This window comes from Sarcophilus harrisii, chromosome 1 (assembly GCF_902635505.1).
Source record: "Sarcophilus harrisii chromosome 1, mSarHar1.11, whole genome shotgun sequence".
Lineage (NCBI taxonomy): Eukaryota > Metazoa > Chordata > Mammalia > Dasyuromorphia > Dasyuridae > Sarcophilus > Sarcophilus harrisii.
Window position 1 is genome coordinate 313224054 of NC_045426.1, and position 15432 is coordinate 313239485.

General features: G+C 39.5%; 1 protein-coding gene across 7 annotated transcripts; it reads right to left on the bottom strand.

The window, feature by feature from the left end:
- Positions 1-788: 788 nt before the first annotated feature.
- Positions 789-15432, bottom strand: UBFD1 (ubiquitin family domain containing 1). 7 transcript variants are annotated; one of them, XM_031945327.1, is made up of 8 exons: positions 15154-15274; positions 14337-14651; positions 12992-13200; positions 11131-11196; positions 10811-10916; positions 8891-8925; positions 8181-8263; positions 789-1059 (listed from the first exon to the last, which is right to left on the bottom strand). In XM_031945327.1, exons 1-7 carry the CDS (start codon positions 15176-15178, stop codon positions 8183-8185), a joined length of 837 nt encoding a protein of 278 aa, XP_031801187.1. In that variant the 5' UTR covers positions 15179-15274; the 3' UTR covers positions 789-1059; positions 8181-8182. The 7 variants fall into 7 exon arrangements, with proteins under 7 accessions (XP_031801187.1, XP_031801185.1, XP_031801184.1 ...); XM_031945326.1 differs by lacking the exon at positions 789-1059 and adding an exon at positions 6257-6380; XM_031945328.1 differs by lacking the exon at positions 789-1059 and adding an exon at positions 6390-6721.

Genomic DNA, 15432 nt, shown 5'->3' on the forward strand with positions numbered 1-15432 from the left:
AAAAAAGTTTCATTGATGCCATTTTTAGCAGCCATTTCTTAATCTATACCTCTTATCTACCTCCGATTGACCTTGTAGCAAAGAAAAAAAGTTTAGTAAAACCAACAGCATATGATCCATGTCTGGTAACATATGCAGTTTTCCATACCAGTAGTCCCAAAGTTCTCCATTAAAATGTACCAATCATCCATGTATACTTATTCTGTATCTAATTTATATTTTAATATATTTAACATCTACTGGTCATCCTGCCATCTGGGGGAGGGGGTGGGGGTAAGAGGTGAAAAGTTGGAACAAGAGGTTTGGCATTTGTTAATGCTGTAAAGTTACCCATGCATATAACCTGTAAATAAAGGCTATTAAATAAAAAAAAAAATAAAAAAAAAGAGAAAAAAAAAAATTTACCAATCATCTCACTACAGATTTCCAGAGCTGTTAAGGACAATGGGGCTGTTGTCTGGGGAAAAAAGTCATGTCTTCTTGGGGCCAAAGAGAGGATCCCAGGATACTCTTTAGGTTTAATACAGTGCTTGACACTCACCCAACCAAGGAAAATTTCCTAATTCCACAATGGTTTCTTCTTTATTTTCCATTTCCAGTTCTCTTGTAAGCAGTATTGTTACCACAAGTATGAGAGAGGAAGGAACTATCACCTGAATTCTATATTTCCTTTCCCTCCCCCAAGAATCATTTGGTACATACCAATGCTTCATAAATGGTTGAATTGTTACCTTTTAGTTGGATTACATTTTTATATATATATATATACACACACACACACACACACACATTAAACACATTTTGGTGATCTATTATTTTTTAATTTGTATGTCCACCATAGATTGGGTTATGCACACAGGAGATTCTCAAATACTTGTGGAAAGAATGAAATCACAGGTCAAAAGCCCATTTCTTCAGGAAAAGCTTCAAAGATTAACTCAACCACCTCCCTTCTCCAATTCACTCTTGCAATTACTAGGAATGGGCTAGTCAACTTCAGAAGACCATTAAAATCTAGTCATGGCCAAATGATGTAATGTCACACTTGGAAATAAAGACCTTTGGAAAGAACAAGGGGAAAAAAGTACAATTACCAGACATGTGTTAAGTATACTCTTAAGAATAAAAGTAAATGAAATCTACTTGAAAGTAGTCGTAGGAAATTTTGAAAAATTGGCTGACAAAACTGAGGCAGACTATAGGCAGGGAGTTATTTTTCCATCTTACCTGAAGAAATCAATCAATAAACCAAATGATTTTTAAAAGTCTTAAATATTTTCCTCAAAGTAGAAATGGGTTCAAGATAAAGCCAATTTGACTACAAACATTAGGTTGTAGTCATGTCTCCTCTTAGCACCAAGTCAGACTATAAATTTCACAAGAAAAGGAGTTATGTTTGGGTATCCCAAAAACATTTTGTAGACATACATTAAGTATAATAAATTAGATAATACCTATCCATATGGATATAGCTATCCTATAGTCTAAATAATGATCATGCTCCCATATTTATATATATGTGTATATATATATATATATATAAATATAGTGTGTTTCTCTTACTAGAACATGGTTAGTCAAAGCTGGCAAAAAGGTGGCTCTCGCCTCATTTGTCTCTCTTGATGACTTGAAATGGACTCATTCAGTTGCTGGGAAACTTTGATTACCAACAGAGGTACATCCAGTTTATTCCTCATTGTGGAAGATAGATAAACAAATCAAAGACACAGAATTAATTATCAAACTTTAATTGGTAAGACTAATCTTACAGAATAAACAATGAGATAACCAGTAGAGATTACACTTAAAAAATCCAGCAGTGCAAATCTAATAGACTAAATATTTTTCATTTACCCCCAAACAGACATTTGATTATTTAAAAATAAAATAAAAATACCATCCAAGTGGTACTTATGTCTATTTCATTTTCAAATAATTCTGCAGCGGAAGTTCTTTTTGAGAAATAAAAAATAACTTGCTTAGAAAGTAAGAAAGCAGTCAGAATCACAATCACTGAAGCCACACCTAGCCTAGAAGGTAAAGCCATCCAGTGCTGCATCACCACAGTTCTCCTGACCCCTCAACTTCAGAGGAACCAAATCTATCAGGAGATGAATTTTTTTTTCTGTAAGCCCCATGACACCAAAAAAAAAAAAAATTTTTCTCTAAGACAAGAAGGATGAATAAGACCAGTGATGGGGGGGAGGGGAGGAAGAAAGAGTTGTGGATGATGACTGACCAAAGAAAGACAACCCTGCACTGTTTAATTGGCACACCAAACAAGGGGAGGGGGAGTTAGGATAGTATACTCTGGTTTGCTTCAGTAGACACATTTTAGAAGCTAGAACAGGAAGAAAAAGATTTCTTGTTGAAATATGGCAAATTTTAAAGATGTGGCAATGTGGGAAAGTTCATCTCTTTGGCCCTTTTAATGCAAAGCAGTGACTCCTTAAGAAGTCTATGTAATAAATGGCATCATACTCATTAAAGATAGAAGGCTTGGTTTTCTGATAACCCACCTCCATAAGACTGTGCCAAAGCATTACAACAAAGTGCATCCTTAGCTTAATCCAATTTCATTTAAATTATGTTACTGCAATGAGGAAAATTTCTGTATTAAGAGATTTCCTTAATACTAAAGAGTTTCAAACTCTATTGTTTCTAAGGTGACTAAGCAAGCCAAGTAAGACAGAAAAAGCATCCAGCCCTCAGTGGTGATCTCTTTATCTTGTCCTCATAAAATGTTCTCAACTAAGATTCTATGCCAATAAGAAATAACATATGGGAGCAGAGGGTCAGACATTAATACTCTGGGAAAGAACAAAGTCCAGGAAGCATGTAAGAATCTTTTGAAATGAATGGGACATTCAAGCATCTGGCCTCTCAAATGATAAATGTGCTTTCCTCCCATTTTCAAGGAAATCTGCATATATTACATAGGTTTCATTATCTTCTCCACCAATTAGAGGCAAGGGAGGGAAAGATAAGGGAGAAAGAAAATATTTGAAGCCAGGATAGATTAAAATCATTCTCCTTTCCTTATGCTATTGCATGCACCTTATTCACATTGAAGGAAATCAACCAAATTCAGAATATAGATTTCATATAGATTTCAGGGCCAGGGATGAAAGGGAGAGAAGATATAGAAATAATCTTAAGGAACTATTATCTTATCCATAAGAGGAGCTGTGGTTCCACTTTGTATATAAATTTGATTAAAAAAAAAATCCACTAGGCTGAATAAACCTGTTGAAGCCAATCACAGATCTGATTTTTATGGTAATACTTATGAGAGCATGCCAAAAAGGGCACAGACTTAAATCAAACACCTTTTTCCATGGCTTCTTTTAAGTTCTATTTCTTTTCTCCCTGAGACAGATCTGGTCCCCAGAGCTATATACAAACCCTCATCCATATAGTTAGACAATCTTATAATGTTCTCTAACAAATACAGGCAGCTTTGCAATGGGCATTTTAAAACCTTTGGCTCTTATGAACAGCTCTATATGAAAAAGGTGTAACTTACATTATTGTAAGATAATATGTAATAATTACTTCTGGAGGAAAAAGCACCATTTCACTTAAAAAAAAAAAAAGAGAGAAAAAGAGAAAGCAGGAGAAAGAGAAAGAGAGAGAGAGAGAGAGAGAGAGAGAGAGATATATACACACACTTACATACCCAAAACTAAATAAATCTCTCACCCAAGTTTAAATCATACTTTAGTGTACTGACTATAGGCAGATAAGCAGTTTGTTTTTCACGAAAAGGATATAGTAGAAAATAAATTGAAGAACAATTTTAATACTATGGCTCAGCTGAAAATGGAGGTGATGCACCAGAGCACGGGCTGTCCAAAGCATAAAGGGAAACAAGAGAGGTGATACCACTGAGGCTCTGCAAACATTATTTTAGGCAAGCAGGGTGGAGAAATGATTTTTTTTTTTTTTTTAAAAGAAGAGGCAAGTGGAGTGGGTTTAAAAGAAAAGGCAGAGTACTAGACTGTAAGACCTGTAAGGACAAGGACTCTATTTGCTACAAACTCCACATCTTACTCAGTGCTTAGCACAGTGTTCTACATATAGCAAGCATGGTTTTAATAAATGCTTGTTCAAATGACGTCAGTAGATGAAGAAATGAATACAATAGATGGAGAAAGTTAAAACCAAGACCATGCTGATGCCAGAAATGCACGCTGTTATGCGACCATTTGGTCTGCAGAGCTGTACAATGCAGCACTGATGGGCTGCTGAGAGTAGGACACACAGGCTTTCCTTCATATACTGTACTGTCTCCCCACTGGGGAAACTGAACATTGATATACAATTGGATATACAAATGCTGCAGTTACTGCTATTTTCAAAAGATGGAAACAAAGTTTCTAAGAAACTTCCAACACATATACAATATTTATGCCCTTACTGACAATAAAATGATTTTCCTATACATTAAATAACTTAGGAAACAACTGCAATATAATAAGCAGCAGATTATTCTTCTTGTGTGAGCTGGACTCCCAAACTACACATTAGACATGAAGGGTACAGAATAGCTCTCACAACTGGCTTACACTGCATAGTCATTCTCAGTCAAAAACACACACTAAAATATATTCTACACATTGAGAAGGGAGCCACCTAAAACCTGTAGGTCAGCTGTGCCACTGCTGACCGGTTAAGCTTGGAGACCTAGCCCAGAGGCCTGCATCTGACGAGGGGGATTTCAAAGACAACAGCAAAGGGAAGAAGCACAAGAGTTTTCCCTCTACCTTCAGAAGTTATCAATCCATCAAAAAAAAAAAAAAAAAAAAAAAAAAAAAAAAAAAAGAAAGTGACCGAGTATACCAGGAGCACAAGGGACATAAGTGAGAAGGGCAATTCCTGGTCCAATGGAGTCAGTCTTGTCTTTTAAATATCATCAACTCATGGCAAGCACCTTTCCAGGATAGAAAGGGTTAGTGTGACTGAACCTGAGATAAAGGACACTTGAACTTAATGGCTGGTGAGCAGAATGACCAAAAAGAAATAGGAAGCATGACTAAAGTTACAGTTAGACTTCAACCCCAAAATTCTTTTAAATGATGTCCAAAGAAAAACAGGAATGTACCTGACTTCATTGCCATTTGTCAGGGAGTTTTATGGGAACCATGCCTGGTTCTTCTTAACTCCAGTGGCAAAATGAACCAGCACGATGGAGAGTGATAGGCCATGTCAGAAAGACCTCCAACTGTCTAAGACTCTTGGTATCTATTTCTGCTATGAATTGTTATGACAATGGACCAGTCACACCCAAGATAGTCTAGGTAATTTTAGGACCTCTGCTCAATTCTGCCAGCCACTAAAATGAGGCAGCTGACCTGCATGGGAATCTGGAACCTCAGGGCAAGATGTTTTATACCAAGAACAGTTGGATTTTCACAAAGAAAGAGGGATGGGAACAATTTTAGGGTCACTATGTCCTAAAATGAGCATCTGTAGGATATGATGTTTAAAACCCAATGATGTGTCCCCTTCCACCCCCCCATTGTGTGATCAGTCAGCATCAAAACAGAAAGAAACAAAATGATTACAGGAAATTGAAAGTGAAGGGGTAGAGAAATACAGAAGAGGAAAAATAAATCATCTTTGGATTTACAAATAAAAATTAATAGCTCAATTTTTTTTGGGGGGGGGGAGGGCGAGGGGAAGAGAGGTTGAGAGGGAGGGGAGGATTCAGGTCAAACCTGAACCAAAGGCCAGCAAAATATGGCTTACTAACCCCCCCCCCCCCAACTTTGCATACCATTTACAATTTATAAGTAGGAAAATTAAAAAAAAAAAAAAAATGTGCCTCAAACTCTGTCACAACAAATCAGCTCAAATTAACCATTTGCAACCAAAGATTTATGAAAATATTTTTTTAGTTCAAATCACATTAAAAAACCCAGATATATATATATATATTTTGATCATTTGTTTTTAAACGAAATTGGCAGATCTACTCTCAGAACACTTAAGAGTATTCCACACAATGCGTTCTGAATTAAGATTTATTGATTTCCACCGTATTCACTTTAAATATGGTTTGAAGCTGACTGAAGGGAAGGGATTTTGCAATTTTAAGTTAAAAGTAAACTAATGGTGAAAGTACATCACCTCTGGCTTCAGTCAATATCTCCTCAGATTTGAATTAATAAAAGTTCCAGGACTATGAAATCCGGGCATGTTGCAGGCCTCTCCCAGCAATGTCCTTCACTTTGGGTCAGTCTCCTGTGCCAGAGGTGAAAGTGCTTTCAAAAATACTGCCATTTTCCCAGCACAGTGTCTTTGATTGCATCCACATACTGAGTTGGAACCCAATACACCCAGTAGTAAGAGGCTTCGGTGGGACCCAACTGAAATGCCTGAAAGGGAAAAAGGAAACCAAGCAGTACTTCAGAGCCAGGGACACCAAAGAAACAGGATCCTCAGTATGCACTAACAATGAATCACTCCTCTTCCAGCAAAATTCAAAAAGGACAAATTCCTTTAGACCTGTGATTCAATATTCCAGATGAAACTTTCTTGGTTAGATAAGAAAGGTAGAATTCTTGGGTCAAATACAATGTTCACAACAGCAAGAAAAGAAATGAAATCCATATTTAGGGTTTCTCCACGGCAACTTACTGGATTTTAAGGCAGGGATGACCCATTTGGTGTCATTTAAGTTAAAAGCTTGTTAAGATTTCAAGCCTTCTTTGAAATGCTAAAAAAAAAAAAAAGCTTGTTTAAAAAAATCACTTTCACCACAAGACTTTAAAAACTACAAAGGTAGAAGTAATTCTAAATCAATTCCTGTATGTGGTGACAAACTTATTTAGTAGTTCTGGAAAAATCACCTGGTAGCAGGTAATTGGTCAAAGGTTAGGGGTAGATGCCAAATGTATGATTTCTGAAGCTCAATCCAAGCCCTAACTTTCCTCACAGTGTTATGGTGGCAGGGGAGCTGGAGAAAGACGGAGAGAATGAAAGCAGAAAGTGCTCATGGTATATGGCTTTATCATTGCAGGCTGGAAATACTTTTTTCTTATCCTTAAGAGTGAGAAAATAGCCAACTTGTTTTACCTATTCTCCCTCCACAAGCCTACAACAGGCAGATCAGCTATGAATCTGAAGGCATAAGGCATAAGAAAATCATGTATATTTATTTCCTTATTCCTTCACAGGGATAGGGGCTATAAGATATGACAGCTGAAAAATCCTAAACAATTTCCACAATTAAATCATATGAAGATCTGTAGATCCCCCCATTCCCCCCCCCCCCCCCCCCCCACCACCCCCCCCCCCCCAAAAAAAAATCTCCCATGGTTATTTTGGTCATATCCAGTGACAAATGCCCAAGAAATTTAAAGCAGCATTATTTAAAGTTGGCCTTTTCTTTATGTACCTCCCTCTCCCTCTCCCCCTCTCCCCCTCCCCCGTGTCTCCAGGAAGAATGTAACATGGTTCTGTAGCCATTATTCCAGTGGCCTATTCCTCAGACCATTTCTGTATAAAAGCAGCATTTGCCTACTAAATTAGCTATATAATTACTTCAACCTTCACTTCAGTCAGTGTAGTCTTAGTTATGATTCCTTCAAAGGAATCCATTTGGATTCAAGAAAGGATTTTGAATTAGTACCTGGGAACAAAAAATATGGATCTATATGTTTGTTTAGTTCCCTGCTCTCCTTCCCAAATCACAAGAAAGCACAATGCATATGCAGCAACATCACTGCTGTCCAAAGACTGCAAAAAATAGACATACCTTAGCAGCATTGAAAACAGTTGACTGCCTGGAGTACTTCCTTATCCCAAACTAGTATTTTATTTTTGGCTCAAACTTGAAAGTGAAAATTCCCAAGCCATTGCTACTCTTCACAGCTATTTATTTGGTCTTGAAGCAAAGTTGTGCAAAAACAAGGGTTAGTAAATACATATTCTAGGAGACAACTGGAAAAAGCTGCCTATTCTGTAGCAACAGGACTCAATGCCACATGGGGGAGAAAATAGAAATGAGCTACCCTGGAGCAAGTTCATGAAACTGTATTATGAGAAACATAAGGGCACCATAACAGTACATTCTGAGGACTCAATTCTCTTTCTTTGCATACAAAATTTCAAGTGTCAATTTGGTGGAATGAAATGCTGAATATATTCTGTTACTAAGTGAGTAGCTTACTTACCATCATGTGGTAATCTTCATGTCCTTCAATAGGTTCACTGACCACATTTTTAATGGAGCCCATGGGTAATTTTTCAGTTCGCTCTAAGTTAAAAGGAATTATACTTATTATTAAGTGTTACTCCAATTTCAGTAAATCTGACATGATTCTCTAACAACACTTGTGGTTCTAATACTTTTCCTTCCCTACTTTAGACAGACTATTCTCTACCCACAAAAACTAGTTGTTAAAACCATTCTCTTCTCTAAGAAACCTTATTTACGAGGAACCATTCAGAAACAAAATAGTTCATCTAAAACACCAGATAATGAACAGAAATATTCTGTCCCAATATGTATTTAGTCCATCTTTATAAAGAACAAGGACAAAATTCTCTGTTGGAATTAAACAAATTTTATCATCCAATAGGCAAAGTACTATATTTGCATGCTTATTGCATAAACCCAGTGATGTGTGATGTGCTTTTACTGCCTGGGGCAGGTTTGGTCAGGGAGGGGAGGTAGGAACAGGTGTTTTATTAAATACTTTTAGACTGACATAGACCACAATTTCCTAAGAAAGTTTCACTTAGGCACATCTCCCAATCATTTCTCCTCTTCCCACCCTTAAATCCTATATTATTCTATTCAAAAATATACCCCAGGCAACTGCCTCCCATTCTTCCCCTGTTTCCTCCCTACCCCTGACATGCACACACACATTAAAATTACCTTAAAAAATCTTTCAGAGTTCATGTAGCATACACCTGCCAGATACCATGCATCACACATGGGCCAAAGACGTTTTATGGCAATTTTAGGAATGGTGGTCAAATAGGAGAAAAGAAGAGGGCAGTGAGTGGCAACTGGAGTAAAATGAGGCTATACAAAGGTAAGCCAAGTAAGGACAGGAAGAGCAAGTAGGATGTAGGAGAGGAAAGGCAGGGTAGTGAAGAAACATAATGACATAGGTGAGGATGAAAAAAAAAAATACAAAACAAAAACAGTGAGGAGAGATCCAGGGCACATTGAGTATGTACAGACACACAAAACATAAATATGACAAGCTGTAAAAACAGAGACAAAGGGAAAAAAGACAGCAAAAGGCTCAGAAGAAAAACTGGGAATTAAGAAATCTGGGTTCTACATCCTGTTACTAATTACTTGTGTGCCAGTGGAAAAAAATGTTACTTTGGACTTCAGTTTCCTCATCTATAAAATGAATGGTTAGAATAGATGACTTCTAAAAGTCCATTCCAGCTGTAACATATTATTCTATATCATCTAAATTAGTTACTACACCACCTAAAAAATTCTTTCTTGAAAAAGTAGTGGGGCCCTGATGTTATTCAATGTATTTAGCAGAATTTACATTGGACTAGGAATCAGAGAATCTGGGTTTTGAATGCCTTACAGGGCATGTGACCTTCAACAAGTTACAATTTGAGATTAAGATTCCTCATCTGTAAGGTTGGATTTGATACTTGTACAATCCTATCTTACAGGGTTTTTGGGAGGAAAAAACCCAATAGATTGTAAGCTTCTTAAAGTGAGACAGTGCTATACAGTGAACTTGGAGCTAGTCTTGGGAGTATGAAGATATGATCAAATTTTGACTTTGACAAAACACTGGCCTGTTTTCTCACTAGGAACTTTCTACACTAATGAAAACACAGTTCTGGGGAAAAACTAAATAAACTATGTTTTGGAAGGTCAACAAGGTCAACTTCTTGCTGAGTGACCCAAGACACCTAGCACTGTTTAATGTCTAGGCTCAGCCAGATTAAAATCCAATTATCTTCTGCTGGGAAGTTTACAAGATGGCACAGTTGATACTGTATTATTGTTTCTGGACAAGTAATAATGAAGGTAGCTTTTGAAGGTTTCTGTGGCACAGAAGTGAACAAAAGATCTTGGTTATGATCTGACCTGACAACAAATGACGTTAGAAAACCACTAAAGTTTGACTTGAGAGCATTCATAATAGCCTAGGGTCTTTGTCTTTAACAAAAAGTGGTTTTCAGTATCCTAAGGATCTCCTAGCCTCTTCCTTCTCTCTCCCCTCCAAGACAATTGGAAAGAGAGCTTAAAAAAAAAAAAAAATCAATGTAAAGGAGATATTTTTTAGCAAAGACATAGTTTAAACAAAACAATGCTAATAACTAATAATAGCTGCTATTTATATAGTGCTTTAATTGTTTATGATTTACTTTTTATATAATCTCATTTGACTCACAGATAAAAGGAGGTATCACCCCCATTTTACAGATGAGGAAACTAAGGCTCAGGGATTTTAAGGAACTCATCTATGTCACAATATGAGCTAAGAGATGGAAGCAAGATTCAAAGCCAGTTCTCACCTGAATCCAAGTCCAGAGTGCTTCCTGTTATATAGCACAGCTGTTTCACTTGCCTAGAAAGCAACTTAATAGCCCTAAAAAAAGAATCCTTAATTGGGAGGCACTAACACGAAATTGAAAAGATAATTAAAAAGGGCACAACTGAACTTAAAGTGTAAAGGAGTAAATAAAACAATGAGTAATATCTAGAGTATGATAAAGAGTAGTTAGTTTAGAACAAGGGTCATATAGGCAATAGAAACAGTTTTATTCTGAAGAAAAAAAAATATGATATACATCAATAGCGGATTACCTTTAGTGCCAATCCATAACTGGTCTTGTTCTAATTTAAAGGTGAGTCTCACTTTTCCCCCGGTCTTATTATACATGCCTGATAAAGGTACTGTTGGCAGTCGTTCCTGGAAACATAAGAAAACTGCTGTAGTGATAGACTGTCATAAGGTAAAAAGAACAACAAAGAAGGGACCAAACTATAGAATATAGTCAATAAGAATTATTCATCCCCTGAACAGTGAGGGGAAGAAGAATTTGAAGGAATTTCAGGAAACCAAACACAGTAGATTGGCCACAAAATTTCAGAATGACCACAATGGGTCAAGGGGCTTTGCTTACCTGGGCACCCTTAACAGAAGGCATCACATCTTCAGGTTTCCCTTTATCTAACACTTTTCTGTGTTGCTAGAACATAAATCAGAAATTACAATGCAGAGAAACATGCCTGAAGTGAGGTTATTTGCTTCTTCATATCTCAGCATTCCAAAAATATATGACTTTGAAATTTCCAAATGATTAAATGGGAAAAAAAAATTTCTATCCTAATATTGATTTAAAAGCACTCCAGATAATTGAATACTTGAGAGTATTTTTAAAAAAGTTTTAGTACCCTTAAATTCAAGTCGATTTAACTTCCCTGATCACCCCCAAACTTCTTCTTCCCCAAAGTTTTTATCTATCTATTAAATAGTCTCTAGTTAAACAAGCATACAAAATGTGGCTGAAAGAAATACAAGACCATAGTATGTCAATTCTAAATTCTCAAAAATAAAGAATATCAAAAATAACAAACTCTCACTTGATTATACCTTTAAAAGTATGGAAAAAATCTCCTTACAAGTTAAATTCTTAAGTATAAGGTTGGATGCTTCTTTTCTTGGAAAGTGGTTTGTGTGTTTTTTTGGGGGGATGGTGATGTTATTACAGACTTTGGAAGAGATTGGTGGCTTCAATATGAATTAAGAAATACTAATCAAAGTCCTAACCAGTCACCAATACTTTGAGGTTGTGCATATGCTTCTTAAATGAGTTTGAAGATATAATGCTCCATCATTCTCACTAAATCGTATTTCTTTGATATACTATTTAAAGTTCTTGCCAATTAAGAAAGATCTTCAGAATATTTAAGATGACAAAGAATCTATCCCTAACTATGAGCAGCAAGAATGCCAGAAAAAAAACATTTTCTATTTCTTCCCAGCTTTTGAATGAGCTTGACATCAACATAGTCTTAAAGATGGTGGGAAAAAAATCCAGGGGTTGGGTTCCTCTCATTAGGCAGGGATATGCCTCATAACCTGCATCAGGAGAACAAGTCAGTATGTTAATAGCATAACTGAATCATGCTTTACATGTTCCTTTTGAAGGTTATACTATGGGGAAAAGCTTTAGGCTTATTAAGTCAGCGTCAGAAACACAAACCTTATAGTTAAGGGTATACTATGGCCACAAAAGATATGATGTATTAAACATAAACAGAACCATAATATTAATCATTAGGAGAGTATATGCGCATAGATTTACACATCTATATGGCAAGAAAAAATGCAGAAAATTCCCTAGGACACTAAAATAAAATAACAGAGCTAGGGGAGTTTGCAAGAGAATTCAGGACAGAAAAAAGTATCTAAAGGTAGTTTCTATAAAGGACAAAGCTTTTAGTTTACCTTAGTCAGGTAAACACAACAGTGTATATACATTTGCAAAACAAAGTTTCATATGACTCTTTAAATACATCTGAAGCTTCACAGTTATGAAAACTATTATTTCTGGCTGCAAGAACTCTGGGTGTTTTACCTAACAAAGCAAACCTGGGAATATTTACTTCTAGCTGTGATCATACTCCTCTGAAAAGGGATATAGAACACCAACTCATTTTTTCCTAAGGGTGATGTCATGGTATATTAGGGGATATTATTACCCCCAATTCTGAGTTCCACAACATGGAATATAAAGTCTCCTTAATTTTATATGGTTAGACTTTGGATACACCAATTACATCCCAAATCAAATAATAATGCAAATGATCCGCTTCAACTTCATTTAAGAGGTACGCATCCAGAATGCTGTTTCAGATTTTTATGATGGACTATGGGGAGGAAAAGGCTTATTCGGGAAGAATGGAACCAACAGGCCAGGCTTCAAGAAATGACACAAACCCCAAATTCTTAGCACCAGCAACAATCAATAAGTCACCAACCTTCTGCCTACAAAGTGGTTCCTTCTTACTCTCTTCAGCTTTCGCTTCTTGCTGTGCTGCATCTTTGGGTGTGTTTACTGCTAAAACATCATTTATTGTAGATCCAACCACCATAATCTTGGCACCACTGGTTACTTTGATTTCCCGTAATGTTTTCTCCTCAGGTAGAAGTCCCTTAAACATAACTTTCTGCATGGCAGGTGGTAAGCCTTAAGTATGGGAGAGAGGAATAAAATCAACAGTGAATTTATTTGGCTCTATCCAATTTAGTTAATATTTTTTGGGGGGGTGGTGGTGGTGGTGGAGGGGAGCCTAACCTGGTGATTCCATTTCTTTAGACAATTCCCTCTACCCATAAGATTGGCATTTGGGGGACACAGTGGATAAAATGCTGGGCACAAAAATCAATAAAACCTAGGTATGAATCCTTCCTTACATAGTAATGAGCTGTGCAATGCAGGATTAATTACTTAATGTCTCTAAGCCTAAATTTCCTCCTAAATAAAATGAGGATTAAAAAAAAAATGTACCTACTTCATGGGGTTTGGGGAAGAAAAGAATATTCATTGAAGCAATCCTTATAAAGTATTTTGTAAACCTTGAAACCAGCTTTTAAAAGTGAACTATAATTCTGATTAGCAAAAGGTTACTTGTTTTAGAACAGGGATTCATAACGTTTCCATAACCTTATCCTTGATCCCTGACTGATGGGTGAAACCTACAAAACCTCTTCTTGGAAAATAATTCCTTGCAGAATGTTTTTAAATGCACAAAACAAAAACACAAAATTACTAAACAAACCAATTATGTTGAAATAAAGACACATAGAGACATACAGAAAAACAAACGTATATAGTAGCTTAGTATATAAACATACCCTCATGCACAGATACACAGACAGTCACATGCAAACACACAAACATTTACCACGGGGGTTTTGCCATCCTGAAACCTAGTCCCAGACCTCAAGTCTGAGAAGCTTTGCCCACGGCAGGGACAGGGAGTTTTTTTTTAAACCCTGGAGGCAGTTAGGGAGCGCAGGTAATCTAGAGCCAGGCAGCCCCGAGTTCAAATTTGACCTTAGACACTTCCCTGCAGCGTGGGCTTGGGAAAGTTATCTAACCTCTCTCTCAGCCACAGTTTTTCCATCTGTAAAATGGGCCACATAACAACAACTCCCTCCCGGGGCTGTCGCGAGGATGGAATGAGATATCTGTAAAGTTCTCTGCAAACTTTAGAGCTGCCGCACAAGCTGGAAGGCTGCGGTTGCCGATAAGCTCCAAGGCCCGCTAGCTACACCGCCCCCGGATCCCGCTGCTCCCCCCCCCCCCCCCCGGACACCTACCTGTAATGGAGTGGATCTTGCGCTTCAGCTCGGCCCCCGTGCTGTCCAGAGGCACTCGCACGTCGTATTTGTTCTTGTTCCAAATGATCTTCAGATCCACCAGCTCCTTCTCCGTGTCGGCGTCGTCGCCGTTGCTGACCGAGGCCCGGGCGCTGGCTATGCCCCCCTGCGTCGGGTCTGCCTGCGGGTTGCCCTTGGCCGTCGCGGCCGCGGCCGAGGACGGGGACGAGGAGCACAGCGAGGTCTCGGCCTCGGCGTCCACGCAGTTGAGCTGCAGCTTCTGGGCATCCGTTTCCATGCCGGGCTCCTCGACTTCTAAACACAAAACAAAACCCACGGGAGTGCGAGGTGGGGGCGGCGGCGACCCTGGCCTTCTGCGACTCCTCGGGGGGACGGACGCGGGGCGCCGAAGCCAGAGGCGGTGGCGGCGGCATTTTGGGGCCCGGCGCGCGGGGCGGTGCGGGACAGCGAGCGGGACGCTGGGGGAGGGGCGGGGCCGACCCCCCCCCCCCCCCCCCCCCCCCCCCCCCCCCCGCCCCCCCCCCCCGGCCGCGCCTTCCCTCCGCTCGGCGCAGCCCCGGGACGCCCGCCCGCCCGGGCTCGGGCTCCAGGGCAGGCCCCTCGAGGGGAAGCCGCAGCGCCGGCCCCGGCCCCCTCCCTGGCGGACAGGCGGCCCGCCCGCTCCACTCGCTCACCCCCCCTCCTCTCCGGGGCTACACCACTCCCTTCCGCCCCCTTCCTCCACCGCCCCGGCTCCGGGCCGCCCGCCCGCCCGCCCGCCGGTCCTCTCTTCCCGGAGCTTGCCCCCCGTACTCACCATCCGGGGCTCCGGCCGCCGCCATGATGATTGTGTACAACACCCACCGCAGCGAGGGGGCCGCCGGGAAATGCCGAGCAGACGAGATTGGCCCCCGTCTCAGCCCGTACTCTCCCCCTCCCCACACACGCGAGCTCCCGTACACACATACACATACACACACGCCCACCGGAAACAGGTGGAGGTTCCTATGGAGACTCACCAGCTCTCCCTGCCTCCCCTCTCGTTATCCCCCAGGGGCTGACGGACCCCCTCCTCCCTTTCTGCCAAAGGCGTGGG